This window comes from Carassius auratus, chromosome 42 (assembly GCF_003368295.1).
Source record: "Carassius auratus strain Wakin chromosome 42, ASM336829v1, whole genome shotgun sequence".
Lineage (NCBI taxonomy): Eukaryota > Metazoa > Chordata > Actinopteri > Cypriniformes > Cyprinidae > Carassius > Carassius auratus.
In genome coordinates, this window is record NC_039284.1 from 17,543,148 (window position 1) to 17,568,384 (window position 25,237).

The 25,237-nt window shown below is 36.9% G+C and overlaps 3 protein-coding genes across 4 annotated transcripts in view; 1 reads left to right on the forward strand and 2 right to left on the reverse strand.

Moving 5' to 3' along the window:
- LOC113060912 (neuronal PAS domain-containing protein 3-like) overlaps positions 1-25,237 on the forward strand; it is a 783,891-nt gene that overhangs the window by 413,699 nt on the left and 344,955 nt on the right. The gene's annotated exons all lie outside the window — the stretch shown is intronic.
- On the reverse strand, positions 45-1,164 carry LOC113060930 (antimicrobial peptide NK-lysin-like). Its single transcript, XM_026230199.1, has 5 exons — positions 1,053-1,164; positions 893-957; positions 531-641; positions 291-448; positions 45-165 (listed from the first exon to the last, which is right to left on the reverse strand). Exons 1-5 carry the CDS (start codon positions 1,093-1,095, stop codon positions 105-107), a joined length of 438 nt encoding a protein of 145 aa, XP_026085984.1. The 5' UTR covers positions 1,096-1,164; the 3' UTR covers positions 45-104.
- Positions 4,825-20,312, reverse strand: LOC113060915 (ubiquitin thioesterase zranb1-B-like). Its single transcript, XM_026230181.1, is given in 11 exon segments — positions 4,825-6,122; positions 7,757-7,986; positions 9,034-9,163; positions 9,829-9,949; positions 10,783-10,981; positions 11,284-11,339; positions 11,341-11,353; positions 14,800-14,953; positions 15,041-15,228; positions 16,620-17,557; positions 19,953-20,312. Coding segments are annotated over 10 exon segments (2,133 nt in total). The 5' UTR covers positions 17,443-17,557; positions 19,953-20,312; the 3' UTR covers positions 4,825-5,903.

Consider the following 25,237-nt stretch of genomic DNA (forward strand, 5'->3'; position numbering starts at 1 on the left):
TTAACGTTTGATTTAACTTAAAAGAAAACACAGATAATTGATCATTTTATTCATAAATTTTATTTTATTGCTTATATGCTTTCACAGTAATCATTTATTCTCATTTAGAAATTCTCATTAGCTTGATCATGTACAAAAATGATCTCCTTTATGGGTGATTCTTGCCTGGAACAAACAAAAAAAAATGTTATTCAAAATCTCCCTATTTAAATAATGAACCTCCATATTACTGTGGGGAAAAAAAAGGACATGATTATAAACTTTTGGAGTGGATAATTCTGTGTACCTACTTGCAGACATGAATTTTAGTACAGATGGTTTGTGGCCCATCATCGGTCATCAGCTCATCAATCAGATTGTGCAGATACTTCTGAACAAAGTGCTTGCACTGAACTCTCAACAACCTGACCTTCTCACAGGTGTCGTTCAGCTTGGATTTGATTTCATCCTGAGGAAAATGATGGATTTAGTCAAAGCTGTTGTGAGATGCACGGTCAGTTCAATGCTGTGACATCAATCGTGACACTCACCGGCGTTGCGTTAGACGGGATTTTTTTTTTTACCAGCTTCATTATCAGTTTGCATATTTTGCACTCAAGAGATGACTGTTGTTCCATCATTTCATCATCAGCCTGAAAAACCTTACAATATGCAACAAACATGTCAGGCACAAGTCAATGATCTGGCGCCGCTTAAGGGTTTGTTAGGCTACATCAACCATATTATATCTGAAGAACAGGAGAAGTTACAACTCCAAATACCACACATACTACAATTATTAAAAAAAAAACACAGCACTGAGGCTTGTCATGAGGTTAGATGTGCATCAATCATTTGCATATGATCATTAATTTAAAGCATACACTTATTTGATAAAAACTATTGCCATTACCGAGATCTCTTCATCTTGGTCCTCAGCAGAGTCCACCTCACGAATCTCCCAATGAACTGCACAGACTACAAATAAACAGTAAATTATTGATTCAAGCAGTAAACAGATATCCTAACACAGAATACAAGTCGTTTTAGAACTGAATGAGCGATTATTTTACCTGCATATATGAGCATGCTGACAAGAAAGATGTTGCGGAGCATCTTAGCAGATGATCTCTAACCAGGTTGAAGATGAAACTCTCAGAACCTGATCTTCAGTGATCCTCAGAAGCCCACGGAGCTCTTTTTTATAGCCCTCTGCACTAACCACAAGTGAGCGTTTCTTTCCACCCACAAACCACAGATGTACTGACCATGTTTAACAAAACCATTCCGGGTAATTGTGAGTCATATTCTGATAAAACTCTAATATTCACTACTCTAACTTTGTAACCCCTTCAGAGCCTCTTCGAGTTGAAGATCAGCAGGAAGTGTAAAAGACTGTCCCAGACAAACCTGGTCAAAGGTGAAGAGAGGGTTCTCCCTGTACGCAACGCTCAGATTCTCCCAACTCCAGCCAGGAACTAATGTAAAAACAGCACAGAAATGCTGGCAAGGGAGACGATGTCTCCGCCAGTCCGTGCACATGAAGGCATCTCATCGTCTTTTCCAAAGTTCACCTTCTATTTTTCCTGTGAAGATTGATTTTGAACATTGAAGACGTTCTCTCCAGCAGATGTTATGCCACTCACATTGAAGAGCAGTGATCTTGGTGCCTTTTCATAATGTGTTGAGCCATAATTCTTGGTCTGTATCCTGCATAACAAGGCACATATGTGCTGTATTTGCCAGAGCCACTTGAGCATTTGATATGCAATTCAACATACCCGTATGAAGGGAAAAAAGATTTCTAGTTAGTAAAGATAATGTTCAGTTTCCTAAGCGTTAAATGAATCTCACAAAAATGTATTATAGGTAATATATTGCTAATATTCCTTTATAGCTAATATAGTAAATTATACTGATTGCTATACATTATTCTAATAAATTATAAATTAGCAATCTCTCTCTATATAAATAACAATATTGTTATCTTACACACACACGTTTGTTTTTGTGAAAAGTGGGTTCATCCCTTAGGTGTAATGGTTTTTATACTGTACAAACTGTATATTCTATCACCCTAAACCAACCCTACACCTAACCCAAACCCTCACAGGAAATTTTGTGCACTTTTACTTTCTCAAAAAAAATCATTCTGTATGATTTATAAGCGTTTAGAGAGTTGTGTCCTGATATGTCACAAAAAGAAGAGCACACACACACACACACAATATATATATATATTAGTATACATAAAATGAAGCTTAAAGTACACATATATAAATATTTTAATTTATTACTGTGATGATTTAATACTTTTTAAATAATAATAATTAAAATCTGTAATATTTTATAATGTTTTCTAATGTCACTATCCACAAAAAAACCTAAAATGCTTAATTTTTTTTTTAGCAAAATATATTATTTTATTTCTTTTTTTAGGTTTAGGTTAAAATATGATTAATGCCAAATACATTTCCACCACAGTCCAGTTCTTAGTTTTGATACGATCTTGACAGGAAGTGGCTCATAATGACTATAAGCATTTCACTGAGACTGCAGTTTCTTTGTCCCTTTAGATGTAAATGCTTCAGGATTTCCTTTTGTCTTTTAACACCTTTATTTTCGAAGGCAGCCACATGCAGGTTCTCATTTCCCGAACATGTTCACCCACCTCTAGTTCAAGAAATAATAGAGCATTTCTTGCGTCATATTAGTTTTCGCACTCTCAACATTACTGATATTTACAGAACTGACATCATAATAACACACTCACCTTTGCATAAACCAGCCATGTGCTGACGAACCTTCTCAGCTTCTCATTTGACTGCCAGTCTGGATGTTGTTGGAGGGTAACAGTGTTGTTCTCAAACTCCTGATTCATCAGAGAATCTGCAGTTGTCTATAGAAGTTTAAGAATCTCTTCCTGAGACTATCTATCTATCTTCAATTAATGTGACAAAAATTCACATGAAGCAAAATACAAATTATAATAAATTCATAAGTCTGTGTAGGTGATGGACATCATCAAAACTTTGGGGTAAATTAATGTTTTTCAAGTCAGAGTGGAGGTCAAGGACCTGGAGGAGGGAAGAAAGCTGTGTTTTATAAAGACTTTCTGCAGATGGAGTAGCAGTTCATCAGAAACCAGGAGCAGATGAAACCCCTGGAGGAGAAACCGGAGGCAATCACATTCATTATTGTGTATATATTGTTTTTATTTTGAATCCAAGAGCCATGATTTGGCCCGAAGAGGCATTATAGAATAAAAAATATTGAATGAAAGAGCTCTATAATCTAGAAACGTATAAATCTAGATCAAAATCAAGCCCAGCCCTTAACATCATGTTTTGTTTGCAGGAGGAGAGATCTAAAGCGGATGATCTCATAGGGACGCCCATGTCTGTGGGAACTCAGGAGGAGATCATTGATGATAATCACGCCATTGTGTCGACATCAGTGGGCTCTGAAAATTATTTCAGCATTCAGTCGTTTGTAGATAAAGACCTTCTTGAGCCTGACTGCTCTGAATTACTGAACCTCAAAGTTAGTAAAGTCTTTAAAATCCCTGAATAGACCTTAGGAAACGGAAAGATGAATAGACGTGAATATTGACCCACTTGACTCTCATTAGACCAGGTCAGTTAGTAAGTTTACTGTGTTTATTTCTGGTGTGTGCTTCACATTGTAATTGAGTCAAAGTAGACTCGGTTGCCAGACACAAACTGTCTGAAGTCGCAAACATTGGTCTGAGAGTTTCCTTTGTTTTAAAGTGCATATAATTGTGTTTAATAAAGGATGAAGTGCATTACTTTGTTGACTAAAAGTAGATGTTTCCTTTGTGTGTTTCGACAGGTAGAACCGATCGTAAGATTGAGTTCCCACTGCCAGATGAAACGACTAAGAGCAGAGTCACACCAGATACACACCAGCAGGATGACGGTAGCAGATCGCGTGACTTTGGACGACCTCAATATGAAGTTCATTTCACCTTAACTAATTGACAATTTGTATTTAGGTTTAAATAGGTCCACCAAACATTTTTATTTTAAAATGTTATTACTCCATCTTCATGCATTTCCAAACCTATGTGCATTAATTTTTTTCTGCAAACCATTAAAAAGAAGATATTTTGAAGATTGTTGGTAACCAAGTAGTTTTGGTTCCTACTGACCTGCATTTTTTTGCCCATACAATGGAAGTCAGTGGGAACCTGGTTGATTACCAACATTCTTCCTATTATCTTTTACCTTTAATTTTATGTTCCACCTAAGAAAAGAAAAAGTCATGCAAGTTTGGAATGAGATTAGGTTGAGAAATGATGGCATAATTTTCATTTTATGGGTTGACATTCTTCAGTGCCTAAAATATGTTCTCAACATGAACAAAGGCCATGAATGATTGTGAACAAACGTGTACATGTACTTCATTGTACTTAACAGATTTTATATATTTTTCTTCCAGGCCATTTGCACAGACTGATGGCTCTGAGGGAACGGAGAATGAAAGTTACTAATGAAGACTTTACTGAGTTTCTCTGAGCCCTCCCTGAATTCTGAATTCTATATTGTACAAAGTGTACACTAGTTAATGAAGCATGCATGCATTAAACAGGTTCTGTGTTGCTAAACAACTCACCGTGACTTGTTATGCTTTGGCATGCCTGTTTTGGTCTTTCAGTATAATCTTCTATTGTTAATATGTAGTCTAAAACATTATACTTCAAATAACAAACAGGGTACAGCAATGAATTTGCTATTGCATCATCCTTACATATAACAAATAGCTGCAATGAGTATTTCTCATATAGGCATGTGTAGTTTGTATGCAGGAAATCACACTTTTTTGTTTCGTTTCGAAGTTTTATAATAGTTTCATAGTTGGACAATCAAAACACTTAGGTCTTCAATATCACCAAGTTTAGTCTCCGCCTTATATATCAAATATACCATAGTGTAGCAGAACCATCACATAATTTAAAAAAAGGAAATAAAACATAAGGATGTGAGATGTGAGAAGGACCGGACACAAAAAGCCAGTTAATCAGTTATATTAGCACTGCAAAAAACACTCCACAGATCTCTCGTAATGTTCACTTTGGTCTACATCAAGTCTTATTCATCAAGGTTTGGAAACTGAGTGGCCAGACATTTCACAAAAGACAACCGACACACACAAATACACAACTGAAAGAGTGAAGGGATCACATTGAAAGAAGAGCTGAAATAATGTTCCCTTTCAGAAACGGACACAGTAAACTGACACATGCCTCTTTTTCTTTGCAGCGTTCACTTTTGCAGTGCAGTTCAAAAATGGGACGACGAGATGACAATGTGAGTGGAAAAGCATTCATTTTCATTTCTATGGCACACACACTATTATCCAGATAAATACAGAAAATCTTTTAGAAATAGAGTTAAAATGTCCACTTGCGTTCTCCTCGTAACGATCAGGTGAGGAACAACTTTATTTAGAAAAACAATCGTGACAGTCACACGTGTGATTCCTAGATAATGCTCGTATTCAAAGGTGTAGTGAATTATGTTTTAGTAATCTCAGTCTAGAGTCACACTACACAAATAGAAATAGACATCTGCGTCAGTTCTGTTACAAACTGAACCGGACGTTTTAAAAAGGGTGCTTAAATTGCTGCATTTTACTTCTTGAAATAGCTTTTTCTTTCCTGTTCCTTCCTCCTCTTTTTCTTAAATCACTACAAGCATTGCAGCAGCAAATTAAAAACAAAACAAACGAAAGCAAAGGACATACTCTGTAAAGACAAATACAATCATAATTGCATTCCTTTATTTTGCAACAAACTCAAATTATTTGTTGTATTAGGGACAAAAATCAAAAAGGAAAGCTCGGGTTTGTCATTCGGTCGGGGTTAGAGGTGTGTGTTTCCGTATGTTGGGGAACGCAAGAGTTCACTCATCTTCATCCTCCTCTTCCTCCTCTCCGTCAGACAGAGTCGGACAAGCGGCAAGCTGCCGGTAACCGTCCAGCCACTTCTCCACCATTTGAGTGACAAGTGGGTGGTTCCGCCTCCTAGAGCTCTTCTGCATGGCCACCAAGACCCCGCCCTCAGTAACACAGCAGTCCATCCACTGCCTCAGCATCCGCTCCTGCTGCTCCTCCGTCCCCATCTGACGGACACACACAGAAACCAATCACAGAACACATCAAGGTATATCAACAACAGCTCATAAACAGATTCCCAGATGTTCTTGTGACATTTTTTAAATTAGTTTTGGTTGTTCATTTTTATGACAGTGGTGTTTTGGGGGTGGTGACTGAATAGACAGTCTTTTGAAAAGGTTTCAAAGTGCAAGATTTAAAAATAATTATTTATTCAGTCTACAGCGCCAACTACTGGCCTGGCATGCATAATACTGTTTTTAGTTGTTTTGAAGGATAGTTTTGATGATGTGTACATGAAAACATTTCAAAAATGCAAAAGGAAAAACTTCGTAGTACATCGTTTGTACCCTTAAAAAAAAAAAAAAAAAAAGAGATTGTTGAACTTTTAGTATTTTCTAATACTAGAATGAATTGTTTGACATCAAAAAGTAGATAAGCCTCTTATTTGCTGATTACACAAGACAATAGGCAATATCATTGTTTTTTCATGCACTGGTCAATTTTGAGATTTTATTACACTTTATCCATTTGCCTCTGTAGATTTCAATTACAATCAGTGCTATTTTAGTTTCACTTAGGTACAATTATAACTTTTATTAATATTTTGAATTACTCTTTATTTTTACATTTGAATTTTTACTAGATTTGTGCATTTTTGTAATTTTTTGTAGTTTTTTTTAATGTGTCCATTTACATTTAGTTATTTTGTTATGTCAGTTTTAGTTATTTTAGTACATCAATTTAAACTGAATTAAAATGAGAAATGTTGCCCAACTAGTTTCAATTTAATTATTTTATATTTTATTATATTATTATTATATATTTTTTTCAGTAAGCATTTCAATTAATAGATTTTCTTTTTTATATTGTATTAGTTTAATTAAATATAATGAATATTTTCTCAAATGTTTTCTGAAATCTCTTACATACAGAAAACTTTACAGTTGATTTGTATCTATATTCGGAAGATTTTTAAAGAAGCGTTTTGTTTATATATATTCATAAAAACATGGTGCAAATGTTTTTTTTTTTTTTTTGGCTGTTGACAGAATTTTTTAATTTGACTATCAACAAAATTAAATAAGAATTTTGAACTTGGCTTAATCCAAGATTCAGATTTCTGTTTTATAAATGTTTGCAAATTAGTGCATATTTCAAAACAATATATATATATATATTTTTTAAACTTGTACCGGTAATTCAAAACCATTGTCTTAATGTATTGTGATTAATGAACTAGGAATTTTTAAAAATCCTATTCACTAGTAATGTTTTGCTTTGAATAATAAAAAAAAGCTACAAAACAAACTAGCCTGCACAAAAAATAAAAAGCCAAAATCTTTTTGTATATTTTTTCACACAAAAAGTTCAGACGTAGTGCAAGACTTAAACCCTCATATATATACATATACATATACATATATACATATACATATATACATATACATATATACATATACATATATACATATAATATACATATATACATATACATATATACATATAATATACATATATACATATACATATATACATATAATATACATATATACATATACATATATACATATACATATATATATATATATATATATTCATGCTCTACACATTGTATTGATGTCAGCAGAGCTGTTCTCACCTCTTGTGCTGACAGAAAGTGAATGTGCAACAGCTTTCGTTCGCTGTCAACCAGCGGCAGGAAAGTGACCGTGACATCATCGTCTGTGTTCAAGTTGGCGCCCGCGCCTCGATTATCGTAGCCATCGTTCTCCATGGCAACCAAGGCGGAAAAGTGTCCGCGCGTGTAACCCAAGGCGATAGGGCTCTTCCAGCAGAAACTCTGCTCCCATAACAGAGGGAGGTACACACCTACAAGATAACAGCCGAAGCAAACAGTAATTACAGAAACTCTGTGTGACTGACCCCAAAAACCAACAGCGTGTTTGAAGTCAGCAGAGTGTTGACAGAGATATATGGATTGTTTCTGCTGGCTGTTTCATCATTATAGTAGCAATAAACAGCCTGTCAGCCGCAGATATAATAGATCACACATTTCTTGGTCAACGTGGCCAAACAGCCCAGAGAATAATGCTAATGTGCATGCACTAATCATCACTGTGAAAACTGATCAAATGAATATAACTGCCAGATGTGTGCAGTGACAAGCTCTTTATATTTAGATCAACACGTTGCCAAGTCAATTATTCCAAAGAGATTTGGCCATTTGTTGACTTTTTAGATTTAGATTTTTGGTAGCTGACAACTGCACCTATTTTTGTGATTTACAGAAGTCTAAAACAGCCTTGTCAATGGATAATACATATTTCCTGTTTCTTATATATATATATATATTTATTTGAGTAAACCTTCCTTGTATAAAGACCTTATGTATAAATATATGAATATATAAATTATATACAAATATAAAATTTTTTATATATATATAATTTGTTTTTCTTTCACAGCAGAAGAGCAGCATTTACTTAAAACTGTAATATTGTATATCATAAAAATTCAAAATACTTGTTTTCTTTTGGATTATATTTCCAAATATAATTTATTCCTTTGATGTTAATGCTGAATTTTCAGCCTCATTAGTCCAGTCTTCAGTGTCAGTGATCTTTCAGAAATCATTCTAATAAGGTGATTTGCTGCTCAAGAAACTTTTTTTCTATAATGCTGAAAACACTAGTCACTTAATATGTTTATGAAAACAGTGATACACTCAGGATTCTTTGATGACTAAAAAGTTAAAAATAGCGCATATATATATATATATATATATATATATATATATATATAAACTTACTGACTTTTAAACAATAGTGTTTATATCTGTATAGACTGTGATCATAGCCCAATCTGTCCTTATGTAACTATCTCCACACTAGCGTAGCACCTTTAAACACGGCTTACCCTGAAAGCGCGTGTATCCCAGCGTCTCTCCTCTGAAGCTCTTGTAATATTTCACACCGTACACTATGATAGGCCTCCGAAGGATGTGTGCCAAGACAAACACGTGTGTCTGCTCTAAACTCGCACCCGGCTGCAGAAAGAATACAAGAATACAGAGAGAGAGAGAGAGAGAGAGAGAGAGAGAGAGAGAGAGAGACAGAGAGACAGAGAGACAGAGAGACAGAGACAGAGAGAAAGAGAAAGAGAAAGAGAAAGAGAAAGAGAGAAAGAGAGTAAAAGAACCGCAATAAAATGTTAAAATGACTGCTTTGTTTTTCTCGGGAAACCTCAATGTTGTGTTTCCCAAACTCATCTGAATATTTCATTAGGAAAAAAAATTTACAATTCAACATGAAACCGCATATGCAACTCATTTTACTGTCGTAATTTGACATTTTAACACATTGATATTCAATGATTCATTAAAAGCAGCCAAAAAAGGGAAACTGTTTAGAGCTGGGGTGAGTTGTCTCATCTTGATGAAAGCTTTTGAAGATAAACATTTAGTTCCTTTCAAAAAACATGCCCTGATGAATCGTTCACAGTAAGACAAACTTGTACTCTGAAAGTAAATACGGTCAGTGTTGACTTAAAGCACAATGAATCTCAAAATCGAACAGTATGGGAGCAGTATGGAAACAACGAATGGAAACAATGTGGGATGCGTGTCTGCTTGTGTGTTTCTGTATGAGTCAGCTGCAGGTATCTCAGTCAGTAGGTGGTGAAATATTCATCTTTTCTCATCTGGTTGCTTACCTGACTAGCTAATGACAGTATAAAGGCCCAGTCCTCCTGCCACTGCTCCTCCCGCAGAGAGAAATGCAAACCAAAGCTCTGGGAATACCAGGACTCCCACTCTTTCCAGCGAGTGTAGAACCTGGAAAACACACACATTATATCTGTGATAAAACCCACCTATGCAATTACACCCATGTTAAGCCAACTGCAAATAAACAAGGATTACAAGAAAGACTAAACTTGCTCAAGAAAACGTGTGCTGCAGGGTTTCTGCAGGTCTGAAAAAGGGTTTAAAAATGTCTTAATTCACCCTTCCTCGAATTAAGGCATAAAAAGGTCCAGATATTTAAGCATCCTTAAATTAAGATACATTTGCTTGAGATGCAAGTTAAACAAAGCAAGTCTTACTGTCTTTGTTCTTGTTTGAATTAAAAACTCACTTTATTTTGATGATGTCTTTTTGCTTCTCAAGTAAATGTGTCTTGATTTAAGTATCTTCACTTATGAAGAACATCACTTTTGTTCGCAGTGTGATCAGAAGGTGTAGTGAGCTTTTCAAGCCATATGGTTTATTTTTGTAAAATGAATGAAAAATGAATGAGATCTTTTAGAAGTTGTATTTTCAAACTTTGAAGCGTTGCTAATACAAGAGATTTCTGGGTAGTTAACATGAACCAGGGTTATTACAGGTAACTAAAACCCTTAAAGCTTTTATTATATGCAATAAAACAAGCTTCAACTGAGAGAGAGAGAAAAAAAAAAAAGCGCGAGAGAAAGATCATTTTTTTTTCCCCCCAGGTATTTGCTAAGGAAACAATTGTCATTTTCATTTAGTTAAGAGTTCATGTACTAAATGGAAATAATAATGAATAAAAACAATAAAAAAAACATGCAAACCCTAATTACTAATACTTGTACCAAAATTTAAATAAATGAAAAAATAAACATGACATGATGTAAACCCAGCCTTACCAGTGAGAGCAGTCGTGTAAACTGTCGTTGAGGCTTTTTCTCAGGACAGAGTCTTTGTCGTAAATTCCCCACGTGGCTTGTAACACTGAATCTAGAAGGCAATCTCCAGCGGTTCGGTTCCACAGAGCATACAGCCGACTGTCCAGACGCGTGCCCAGCTCCAGAGACCAGTTAATGATGGGAGACTCCTCTTCCAGCTCTGAACACCAGAATAAATCAGTTTCTCAACACGTTTCTTTGCACATCCCGTGATACATTCTGTTACTGCTAGCTGCACACTGCTCTTCAGGGATGCAACCCAAATAGACCAGCTAAGACTCCCATATCTTTTGATGTTGATTAAATACAGGTTTACTTGCAAACAAGGCCAACGTTGTGCTGGCCACAGTTTACAGTCAAAACATCTATAGTCCTGAAGTAAAACTAGTTGAGGAGCTCATTTGTACTGCCCAGTATTTTCTGGTTTAAAGTACAAAATAAATGCTAAAAAAGTTACTTCACCTTTTTGTACATCTCTATCCAGGACCTCATCAAACAGTTTTTCTTGAACATTGGGGAAGGTCTTCAATATCTGCAAAAGAAAAAAGAAAATGAAAATATCTGCATTGAAAACCCTACGGTCTGTTAAATGGGACATATTGTGGATTTCTTTTCCACGTTTACAGAGTTTTCATTTCAAGGCATTGATCGTGTAATATTGCAGGTCACTTTTTACAGAAATACATTTCACACCCTATTTATTAATTGTTCTTACTTTCTATTGTTATTATAGTTAAATAAAACCATAGAACGTTTTTCTACTTGTAATAAAATAAACTTTAACCGAAATAAATGAAAAAAAAATATATATATATATACATACAGGTCCTTCTCAAAAGAATTGCATATTGTGATAAAAGTTCATTATTTTCCATAATGTAATGATAAAAATTAAAATTTCATATATTTTAGATTCATTGCAGACCAACTGAAATATTTCAGGTCTTTTATTGTTTTAATACTGATGATTTTGGCATACAGCTCATGAAAACCCAAAATTCCTATCTCAAAAAATTAGCATATTTCATCCGACCAATAAAAGAAAAGTGTTTTTAATACAAAAAAGTCAACCTTCAAATAATTATGTTCAGTTATGCACTCAATACTTGGTCGGGAATCCTTTTGCAGAAATGACTGCTTCAATGCGGCGTGGCTTGCGTCTCTCAACTTTCTCTTCACAATATCCCACAGATTCTCTATGGGGTTCAGGTCAGGAGAGTTGGCAGGCCAATTGAGCACAGTAATACCAATGGTCAGTAAACCATTTACCAGTGGTTTTGGCACTGTGAGCAGGTGCCAGGTCGTGCTGAAAAACAAAATCTTCATCTCCATAAAGCTTTTCAGCAGATGGAAGCATGAAATGCTCCAAAATCTCCTGATAACTAGCTGCATTGACCCTGCCCTTGATAAAACACAGTGGACCAACACCAGCAGCTGACATGGCACCCCAGACCATCACTGACTGGGGGTACTTCACACTGGACTTCAGGTATTTTGGCATTTCCTTCTCCCCAGTCTTCCTCCAGACTCTGGCACCTTGATTTCCGAATGACATGCAAAACTTGTCCAAAAGTCCAGTGCTGCTTCTCCGTAGCCCAGGTCAGGCGCTTCTGCCGCTGTTTCTGGTTCAAAAGTGGCATGACCTGGGGAATGCGGCACCTGTAGCCCATTTCCTGCACACGCCTGTGCACGGTGGCTCTGGATGTTTCTACTCCAGACTCAGTCCACTGCTTCCGCAGGTCCCCCAAGGTCTGGAATCGGTCCTTCTCCACAATCTTCCTCAGGGTCCGGACACCTCTTCTCGTTGTGCAGCATTTTTTGCCACACTTTTTCCTTCCCACAGACTTCCCACTGAGGTGCCTTGATACAGCACTCTGGGAACAGCCTATTCGTTCAGAACTTTCTTTCTGTGTCTTACCCTCTCGCTTGAGGGTGTCAATGATGATCTTCTGGACAGCAGTCAGGTCGGCAGTCTTACCCATGATTGCGGTCTTGAGTAATGAACCAGGCTGGGAGTTTTTAAAAGCCTCGGGAATCTTTTGCAGGTGTTTAGAGTTAATTAGTTGATTCAGATGATTAGGTTAATAGCTCCTTTAGAGAACCTTTTCATGATATGCTAATTTTTTGAGATAGGAATTTTGGGTTTTCATGAGCTGTATGCCAAAATCATCAGTATTACAACAATAAAAGACCTGAAATTTTTCAGTTGGTGTGCAATGAATCTAAAATATATGAATACTTTCATCTGTTATATCCCTTAATGATTCAAAACTAAATGACAGTGTTTTTGTTAACAAGAAACCTTGATTACCATTATAAATGGATTGTGAGATAAAAGTTTTATTTTATTTTATCTTATTTGAAAGATAAGATATTTATACACTCACCTAAAGGATTATTAGGAACACCATATTAATACTGTGTTTGACTACCTTTCACCTTCCGAACTGCTTTAATTCTACGTGGCAGTGATTCAACAAGGTGCTGAAAGCATTCTTTAGAAATGTTGGCCCATATTGATAGGATACCATCTTGCAGCTGATGGAGATTTGTGGGATGCACATCAAGGGCACGAAGCTCCCGTTCTACCATATCCCAAAGATGCTCTATTGGGTTGAGATCTGGTGACTGTAGAGACCATTTGACTAGAGTGAACTCATTGTCATGTTCAAGAAACCAATCTGAAATGATTCGAGCTTTGTGACATGGTGCATTATCCTGCTGGAAGTAGCCATCAGAGGATGGGTGCATGGTGGTCATAAAGGGATGGACATGGTCAGAAACAATGCTCAGGTAGGCCGTGACATTTAAACGATGCCCAATTGGCACTAAGGGGCCTAAAGTGTGCTAAGAAAACATCCCCCACACCATTACACCACCACCAGCAGCCTGCACAGTGGAAACAAGGCATGATGGATCCCTGTTCTCATTCTGTTTACGCCAAATTCTGACTCTACAATCTGAATGTCTCAACAGAAATCATCAGAGACTCATCAGACCAGCAACATTTTTCCAGTCTTCAACTGTCCAATTTTAGTGAGCTTGTGCAAATTGTAGCCTCTTTTTCCTATTTGTAGTGGAGATGAGTGGTATCCGGTGGGGTCTTCTGCTGCTGTAGCCCATCCGCCTCAAGGTTGTGTGTGTTGTGGCTTCACAAATGCTTTGATGCATACCTTGGTTGTATCGAGTGGTTATTTCAGTCAAAGTTGTTCTTCTATCAGCTTGAATCAGTCGTCCCATTCTCTTCTGACCTCTAGCATCATGTGTTTCTGTAGCTCAACTGGTAGAGCACTGCCTTAGCAAGCAAGCAAGCACAAGGTGGGGGGTTCGATTCCCCGGGAACACATGATATGTAAAAATTGAAAGCCTGAATGCACTGTAAGTTGCTTTGGATAAAAGTGTCTGCTAAATGCATAAATTTAAATTTTTAAAATTAAATTTAATTTAATTTAAAATTTAAATTTAGCATCAACAAGACATTTTCGCCCACAGGACTGCCGCATACTGGATGTTTTCCCCTTTTCACACCATTCTTTGTAAACCCTAGAAATGGCTGTGTGTGAAAATCCCAGTAACTGAGGAGATTGTGAAATACTCAGACCGGCCCGTCTGGCACCAACAACCATGCCACGCTCAAAAATTGCTTAAATCACCTTTCTTTCCCATTCTGACATTCAGTTTGGAGTTCAGGAGATTGTCTTGACCAGGACCACACTCCTAAATGCATTGAAGCAACTGCCATGTGATTGGTTGATTAGATAATTGCATTAATGAGAAATTGAACAGGTGTTCCTAATAATCCTTTAGGTGAGTGTATCTTATCTATATTTAAACAAACATTTCTATATTTATATATCTATATTTACCCTGGTTAAAATACGATAGTCGGATAGGTCTTTGTGGTTTGTGGCCAGACATAAGATCCTGTGGCAGAAGGGAATTTTTCTGTCTTTAGAAATGAAAATGATGAGTGATCACCTGCTGGTAATGTGAAGGTGACGAGGTCAGTGAAGAAGTAACAGGGAAACTCTCCTTTACGCCTGTGAAGTGCTGCTGCCACCTCTCTGCGGATCTGTTCTGTTAACTCAGGACACACCAGAGCTGGTATACACTTTGCTGTCTGCTGAGACACCTGAAATACATTCACAAGCAGATGATAATTGAACAATATCACATAGTGAGACACATAGTGAGAGATTTATGCATGTAAAAGTTTGACCTCCGTGAGCAACACAGCAAGCATGTCCTGTCTTTGGAAGCGGATGGCCAGATGCACCAGAGTAAAACCAGCGTCAAACGCAGACGGACGGTTGAGAATCCGCACCTCGTCCGCGGTCAGCTGACGTGCAATATCACCACCGGATGACTTGTACGCCTCCACAGCAGCCAGATCCCCTTCCACAACACCTGAAGAAATGATGCCTTACATATGAGTGGGTTGACTTCCTCTCTTTCATAACTCTTTGCATTTGCAGTTTCAATTTCAGATTCAATGCCTATCAGACCTAGAGTAGCCATAGGCATTTTCCAGAAAACACTGATAATGCTCTAGAGATGAATGAATTCATACTCTGATGCAGGAAAGCAGATCTCTAAAAGAAGTGTTCCCTAGTAGCAGAGCATGTGAGACTAAATCTGTCGGTTTGCATCCAAAACAGGTGCATGCAAACGTTCTCCCAGCGGCTTAGTGATGAAAATAAAGGTTTGAAACCAGCTGATATCAAAAGATTCAGCTTTGAATTTCACCTTTCACATCACAGTAAAACACGCCAATCAAATAGTGATTTGTATTCAAGTAACACTTCATAACCCTTTACAGTAAGGTTAACAAACATTATCTAACAACAGCATCAGGTAATCTTTTGTTTAATGCTAATTTCACTACTTTCAAAAACTGTATTAAATGCTGTAGTGATGCATTAATGTTAGCTAATGCATTAATGTTAAGAAATCAGATCTTGTTGTAAAGTGTTACCACAATGTCAATGCACTGGATATTTAAAAATTTTTTTTATTTATTTTGATCTAAATGTAGGTACATGTGCACTACCATTTAAAAGTTTGGATGTTTAATTGCTTCTTGAGAGAAATTAATAGTTTTATTCAGCGAGGACATTAATGTTACAAAAGATTTAAAAATAAATGCTGTTCTTTTGAATTTTCTATTCATATAAGAATCCTGAATAAATGGTATTATGGTTTCCTCACAAATATTAAGCAGAAAAAAAATTTAACAATGAAAATCATCATATTAGAATGAATTCTAAAGGTTATGTGAAACTGAAGACTGGAGAAATGATGCTGAAAATTCAGCTTTGCATCACAGGACTAAATTGCATTTAAAAATATATTAAACTGTAATTATATTTGACAATATTACTGTTTTTATCATATTTCTGATCAAATAAACGTAGGTTTGGTGAGCAAAAGTAACTTCTTTATATAAAAAAAAAAAAAAAAAAAAAAAAACCATCTTACCGACCCCAAACTTTTGAACGGTCGCGCATGAAGCAAAAAATTGAATATATAAAATGTAAATGTATCTGAGCATGCTCTCAGTTAATGTGATGAACTACACTGTGCTACCAACTACATACATCCACTAAAAATCACCAGAACACCAGCTGACGAAAAGACATTAAGGGAAAATGATGTGAAGTTAGTGAAGAGAAAAGCTCCTGCAGCATCTGAGTGCAGATACACTTAATCTAATGCAATGACATTTTCAAAATGCATTTTAAGTGTCCAAATACGTTTTGGGGAAACTTTATCTAGCACTAATGGGGTTCATTTCTCACCAGCGCAGGCGTTCAGGAAGAGCCAGTCGCTTCTCCGCATCCTGTTCCGGATCTGTTTGAGTTTTTTAAAGTCCGCCTCCTGCTCGTTATCGCTGCCCACCGCTCCCGAAGCCAGCTCGATCTTCACCTCCGCCTGCCCTTTACACGTAGGTGGAGAGAGTTTCCTCTGTCTGCCCCTGCTCACCCCCCCTCCCCCCGCTGTCCTCAGCTTATCCCGCTCCTGCTCGTTCACTATCGACGGGGACGTGGTGCTCTCCGCCTCCGAATCCTGCTGAGGCGCCTCGGGCGAACCGCTGGGTTTGGGGTGGTCACAAACCACACACCTCAGACTCTTTGGCCAGTTCTCATAAGTGCAAACCGAGCACGGCCAACGCTGCGCGTGCATGTTAAGCCGATTCCGGTCGTTATACTCCTCACATGGATCCGAGGTGATCGGGGAAGGTCTGGACCCCGAGTCCGATGTCTGTGGGGCTTCAGACGGACTGAGCGGGCCGTGTTGGGAGCCCTGCTGCCTCTGACTGAGGCACTGCGTGCAGCGGATTGCACGGGGCCAGTTCAGATAGGTGCACATTTGGCAGGACCATTTGCTGCTGGTCTCTGGCAGCTCATCGGCGATTCGGACCCGAGGCCGGGCGCTGGAGTCAGGGCAGATGAGCTGTGTGCTGCAGAGCTGCGGGTCCAGGCTGGAGCTGCTCTTGAAGGGTTCCTCTGTGATGATGGGAGCGTTGTGCCTTTGGGCCCGACACATGGTACATTTGATGGCGGACGGCCAGTTTTCGTAGGTGCAGTACTCGCAGCTCCACTTCAAGCCCAAATCTGTCATCCTCGCTCACGCAAGGCACCGCAGCTGATGGACCCCCCTCCCTCCCTCCAGGCGGCCGTTTCTTCGTTCTTCACCTGCTTTCACTCGCTCACGTTCACAGCGCCTCCAGTTTCTCCTGCAGTAGTCACAGACACACAAAGTTTAGTTTGACAATATAAATGATGTTGATATGGTAAGTCTCAGGGTGTAATTACTCTAAACTATTAACATTTTCCTTACAAATATATAAAAATAAACGTAATGCGTTCAAAAAAAATTACACTTTGGAGTCAGTACATTTTTTTTTTTTGTAAAGAAATTAAAATTTGTATCCAGCTCGGATACATTAGATTGATCAAAAGTGACAGTGAATATTTTTTACATTGTTACAAAAAAATGTATATTTCACAAAAGATAGCATGTGTTCAATATAATGGCACACACACATTGCATCAGGGTTTCCACAAAAATATTAAGCAACACAGTTGTTTTCAATGATAATCAGAGAAGTTTCTAGCACAGCAAATCAGCATATTAGAATGATAATGAATAAGGAATAAAGTACATTTTAAAACATATACACATAGAAGAGAGTCATTTTAAACTCTTATAATATTTCACAATAATTCGAATCTTTTTACTTTAATTGTACCGACCCCAAACTTCAACTTAAAACATTGATTGAATTTAAGAACACTATTTGGCTGGTCCCCATTTGCTAAAATGTCCTACTGTACAAGTTACTTTCAATTTAATACAACAATTTTTCTGAAGTAACACAAAAATATAGTATATGAATATGGTGAAATTATTTAAATATTAAATATCATAGAAAATATAAAAAATAGCATTAAATTACCATCTGATATCACTGTACTGTACTACGGTTTCCTTTTTTGGCTGACTTTGACTATTTAAAGTTAGCTTAATTAAACTGATGACAGGATGCATAAGGTTGACAAAAAGAAACATAACTTTTAAATCACCATAAATCATAATTTGTGAAGACCTTAATCTTTCCATTTGCTTCTGTGATATTAAAAGCACAATACATGAATTCTGAAAGGCTTTTTAAAGCAGAAGTTGTTCAGGACTCTGGATTATTCCTGACAGGTGGGCAAACGACAGAGATGAAACCAGCTCACTGGGGCAAACGGTCACATCCTTTGCCCTACATTCCTACACTCTTATTTGGTTATTGGACTAGATTTTGGTCCAATTTGGTTCAACATTTGTTTAAAAAAAAGAGACCATTTTTTTCACACTGGCCTAGATTTTCCTGACTGTGGTGGTAACCTAATAAAGAGATATTATGAAGACGGTAATAGTGGTACTGAATGATTAACGTATATATGTATTTGATAAAATAAATAAATAAATAAATAATAATAATGCAATTTAAAATATTTGTTTTCTCTTTCAATATAATGTATTGCTGCGATGCAAAGCTGAATTTTCAGCATCATCATTACTCCAGTATTCGTGTCAATCATCATTCAATCATTCTAATATGCTGATTTATTATCAATATTGGAAAAAGTTTTACTGTTTAATATATATTTTTTTTGGAACCTGTGATACTTTTTTCTTGATTCTTTGATGAACAACAACAACAACAAAAAAACTTTTATTCAACAGACATCTTTGGTAATACAACTGTTTCTAACACTGATAATAAAACAGCATATTAGAATGATTGAATTATGATTTCTGAATGACTATAGACTGAAGTAATAATGATGGTGAAAATTCAGCTTTGCATCACAGCAATAAATTATATTTTAAAGTATGTATATATGTATGTGTGTGTGTGTGTGTGTGTGTGTATATACACATACAATACTACTATAGTTTTTATATTTCACATTTTATATCCAAAATTTAGGCAATATAGGTGTTTCCTTTTGAAAGTAGGTTAAATTTTTTGAAGGGGCATGATCTGTCAGATTAGATGAGGAGCTGTCAAGCTGCTGGACGAGCCTCTGACAACGCAAAAATGCCGTTTCGTTATCTTCAGTTGGTTTTGACACATACCTCTTCTTGCACGACTGGAAACCTGGCTTTAATGGTGAGAGGAGTTTTTCTATAACGGGCGCTGGAAATGGAATGTGAGACTCATTTCCGCCGCTACAGTGTGTAAAGTTCAAATGTATACAGCTCAAATGTATCCAGCACAAACTCTGCGCTGACACACTGTAAACACTCTCGGCTCGCTTCGGAATTCAACACCAAGGTGTCGATTTTACCCGAACAACAACAACGCCATAAAAGAGCTCCGGTTTGTATCTGCACCGTAAATAAACACATACAGCCACTTTAGCTCAAGACCGTGCACTGTCCATTGACATTTTCACTTCCTTAAAATAAAAAGAAATATAAATAAATACATAGATCTATATTTTCTCAAAAATAAAAATATACGCAAGCATTTTAGGAAACTCAAAAAAAAGGTGCATTAATTTGCACTGTTGAATATACTGTTACAGTGATTCCCCCCCCCCCTCCTCCCACAGAAATCTCAAGGCCCTTACCTGTCTTTGCCCTCCACACTTCAGTCTGCAAACACTAACGTTACTGCTCCCGAGTTCGCCCTTCTGCAAACCGAGCTTCTGTCGCTCTGGTCCTACCGAAACCCAATCCGATCGGGTCCAAATCCAGCTCAGCACCGACAATCTACCGCGACAGCAGCGCGATTCTGCGGCCGAACTCCCATGTTATTTCTCTCCCTTCCTCTAAAACCCCAAGCACCACCGCGATCTTCGGATCAAAGCGGGTTTTAGTGGGTTTTAAACACAGGAATTCCCATTTCTGTTGCCGATGTGACTGGCTTTAATGGCGGCGGTACAGGAGCGGGGGGTAAACCAAAATAAACCAACTCCGGAGATACTGGTAGGAGGGATATCACCTGGATCAGCGGGCACATATGATTGGTTCTCGCTCCGTAAACACCGTGGAATCCAATGAGGGCGCATTTCTTTCGTTAAAGAGCTTCACGACATACTTCCTTCACGAGTAATAACAATCAGGAAACCGTAGCTGTCGGTCCGCCATGTTGGCTCTAAGAATATCAGGGATGGAATATTAGGTTTCACTCTGGAGTGGAGCCAAAATGGAGTGTGGTTTCGTGTGTTCGGCTCCACAGCCAAGTCTAGGGGGATGATGTCATCGGTACAGAAAGCTCTACCGCAGCAGCATCTGCAGTGACATAAGGGCAGTTTTTCAATGAAAACAAAACTAAAAGAGTTGACATTGTAGCCCCAGGGCCGTTAGATTGTTCTGTGTGTGTCAAAACAATAAATGAAAGGCCCAGTGGGTGGTTTTAGCTGAACAGTTATTAATTTCTCTAGTAGACTCTTTTATTTTTTATTTCTTTAAATAATGTATTCGTGTTTTGAAGTGAAGACTGCATTAGAAAAGAAATTAACTAATTTAAAAAGTTTAATTTCTTCGTACATTTTTAATATCTTCTGATTCTTTTTTTCCATAACATTTCTTTAGTGAACATTGAGTCCCTTATAATTTAGGGTTAGGTTAGTCATGATCGGTGAAAATACATCCTTTCGTCAGCTGATTGATTATCTTTTATCGATCGATTAATCAGAACAGATGAATGAATATTTTTAGCGCAACTTTGTCGCCATCCAGTGGTTTCATAAACTAACCATATTTATTCTTATTACATTTATTATATATTATGTATGAATATCCACGTGGCTCTGATTGGCTGATTACACGGTCAGAGCGATAAAGCCCGCCCATAAAGTTTGTTTTTAATAGGTGAGTCTCGAAACAAGTAAATTTATGCTGCACCTTCCACCATCAATACTCACCTGTGCCGTGTTTAAATTTAAAATTAAATGAGTGTTTACCAAGGATTAAGTGTTTAATGATGCGAAACTAATAATAATAATAATAATAATAATAATAATAATAATAATAATAATAATAATAATAATAATAATACTACAAAGGTTAATGTCAGTAAGCAATAGTAATAATAATAATAATAATAATAATAATAATACAAGAAAAATATTCTTGTTGTATTATTTCGGTTATTTTATTTAGTGTTGAAATGTCACATGTTATGCATACATTTGGTGATATTTTGATATTTTGGCTATAAAACAATAATATAAAACAACAAATAATATTAATAGCAATATTAAATATAATTTTAATATTTATTGTGTAAAGTGCCTTTAAATGTTCAAATATTGAATATTATCAGGTGATACCAACCCTGTACCATGGTTCTGCACAGTATTTTTTGTAAAGAGAAAGAGAGAGAGAGAAAAGTCTATTTTGAGAGAGATCAGAAGAAATAAGCGAGATTTTAATATTTAAAAAAAAAACAATTCTATATATATTTTTTAAATGACTTTGTTTCAATATACTGTACAGAGTCTGTGTTTGTTCCTGTAAAAGGACGTCCTTCTTTCTGATGTAGTGCATCTGCTTTCACAGTTCTGCTTCCTCTCTCATCTGTAGCCACACCCACCGGGGGCCCCACAGTGGGAGCACCACCCCTCTCCAGCCAATGGCAGCGCAGCACGGCCACTCCATCACTCCTCAGTTTCCAAGGTAACTGGGCTGCTCTCCTGAAAGCGCTACATCATCAGCATCCGTCCAGCGAGGACTGCTCGAGGGCAGGCAGCCCTGCAGTGGATCGGATAGCAGGCACCTCCCTCACACACCGCACTGGATGGAAAAAATGGAGTAGATAGTGTTATGGTAAGTACCCGGCTTCTGTCTTCTGCTGCTATGGGCTGATGCCTTCTTATTTATAATATTAAAAGCAGGGGACATTTGAGCATGGATATGATGCTAGAAAGAGGTTTTACTCCATCTGAAGGCAAACTGTGGAGAGAGACAGCATCGTTGAAGTGGCTTGCAGGAAAGACCTGACGCATGCACAAATAGTATTCACAAGGGGGGCCAAATATACAGCGAAGACTGGAGGGGGGTTGTTTTCTTTTAGCACTATTGGTATTTCTGTCTGTAAGGTCGGGAACATGAGAGTGTCAGTGTTTATGCTCCACCCTCATTACACTCAAACATGGGCCAGTGTTTTCAGTTTAATAGCCCTTCATGTTTGTTTGTGTTAAGCACGTTTCTAGGTGAATGGCTTCACTGGTGCTTTCCATGTTTATGATGGTGCAGGTTGGGTGGAGGGGATGCAGGATGCAGGGTTTAACGGTGCATGTGGTCCGGCGGGCACGCCTGTGTCATTGCTTGGTCATGGTTCTCTCTCCTTTAGATGTTGCCTCGTCACCTTGTTCCCAAACACACCCTGCAAGGGTGGTGTTTCATGACAAATGCTCTGAGATATTAGAATGGATTTGTTTTCTTCTCGATAAGGACACATATGTGTGTCCTAAGGTGTGGTGTTGCACCACAGGCTTAGAATTAGCATTCATGTTTAACTTGGTGGAAAGAGGAATTTAACTTTAAATGGAACAGCAAACATGCTATAGTATATCAAGTACTCTTAATTTAACAATATACATAAATATATATATATATATATATATATATATATATATATATATATATATATATATATATAAAACAATTCACAATTAAAACATTAATAAAAACTGTATTGAACTATATATATATATATATATATATATATATATATATATATATATATATATATATATATATGAAATAAAAAACAGCAAAATGTACTTACATTTTATAAAAAATTGAACTAAAGCTGAAGATAAAAAATATTCAAAATATTAATAAACGATATAAATATAAGCTGATTAAAATACTCTAATATCTCAAATTTAGTGTGTCATCTATTTTTATATCTAATAGCATGTCAATAACACTAATAGAATGGACTGTTTTATTGTATTAAGCATTATCTATCTCTATTTAGTTTATTATCTATTACTATTTAGTTTATTATGTGTTCAGTATTTCAATAATTATTTGCAAATATGTGTGTTTATAAATTATTTTACCCCAATGAAACAATAACCAAATATAATAAAAATGGTAATAATTAAGAATAATTTAGCTTCTTGCTAAAGTATTTATGTAATTTCTGACCCTTAGATGATAGGCAAAATAAAATAAAAATTATATCCTGATTGTGTACTTGTTTTGTGTCTAGAAGTTTCTTAAACCTCCTACTGTGTATTTCAGTTGTGTTGCTTTAGGCACTGTTTGCAGTTGGGTTTTGGGAAGCAATTCCTCTGTGATCCACCCCTCCCTCTCCCATGAGACCCCTGTTTTATTATGGTGATGAGGGTTTGTGCTTAAGCAGGGTTAGAAGGCAGGGGTTGGGTGGAGTGTGGACGCTTCTTTTCCACAGCATTGACCCGTTATATAGACCAATATATTCTGTGTAGCTGTCTGCTTTGGCAAGTCCTGAACACAAAAATGCTTTCTAAGCTTGCCTAAGACGGGGACCAGATGACCCCGAATACTATTGTTGGGTCAGGTCTGTGAATCTTGAGGGTTGAGGATACAAGCTAAGGCTTTTAGCAATGCACAACCATGCTGAAAATGTTGTAGAGTTTAGTAAACTTGTGCAAGGTAGCATGCTGTGTCCGTAAACGCCCTGACACTGTAAAGTGTAAAATAAGCTTTTTAAGTGCTGAGCCCAAATGCAATTTACGCCTGATGTGAATTACACGGTTTGAATGCATTTGAAAGCTGTTGTAAATAATGATATATTATTGGCTTTTTCTATCTTGGTCATTTCCCACTTGGACACAGTGTGCAGTCAGTCTGTCTCTATATCATGTCTGCACACTTATGTCATCATTCAAACATAATGAGAGCAGCTGCCATCTATCATCACCACCCAGAGTGTGGCAGCAGCAGCCTCGGGTAATTATTCTCTGTGAGCTTAGAAATATATATTTAATAATGCTTTAAAAAAATGCTTGTTGAATTTCTCACCCTCAATGTTGTTTAATGTTTCAATAATAACAAACAAGAATGAAAAGCTGTATTGAATCCAAATCAGTGATTTATTCTTCTCAATAAATGCTGTGATATTACATTTTTTTATTTTATTTTAATATGTGTTTAAAGGAATAGTTAATACCTAAAAATATAAATTTGCTGAAATATACTTAGGCTGTCGAGATTTGGAGAAATTGCCCACTAATGGATTCTCTGCAGTGAATGGGTGCCGTCAAAATGAAAGTCCAAACAGCTGAAAAAACATCACAATAATGCACACAAATTCTGTCAAGTCTTTCATTGAAAGAGGGACCCGCAGCCTAGAGAGCAGAATATGGGTGCTAGTATTTTTTGCCAGTAAGCAACCACCTAACAACTATCAAAAGTTTCCTTAGCAACTGCATTGTAGCACGCTGGCAACCAGCCACAACACCCTGGAACTGTGGCTCTCAACAATGGACCAAGGTCATGAAATTTATAATATCCCAAAACAGTAATAATTACGGAAAGGTACATGAAAACCGGTATTCAATGGGCCAAGGGCTAAACTATTAAAGACCGGCGCATTGATAAGCTCTGAGGTTAACGTTTCTGCTGTCGTACTGGAGATATTAAGAAAACACAGCAACATTTGTTATTGCTATAGCCTATATACATTATCTTGCAAATTCTATCTTACCAGCAGTTTTTATATGTAGTAATATTCATACATTTGCTTATGATAATTTTTGCTATTCGCAATTCAGAATCGAGATCGCGCCCACATAAAAGAGCTTCAGTGCGCATAACATGAATATGTTATATACTTTTATAACTATATATATATTACTTACCTGAACAGTAATCTCAGTAGACCTTTATGGAAAAATTAAAGCACCGTTTCTTT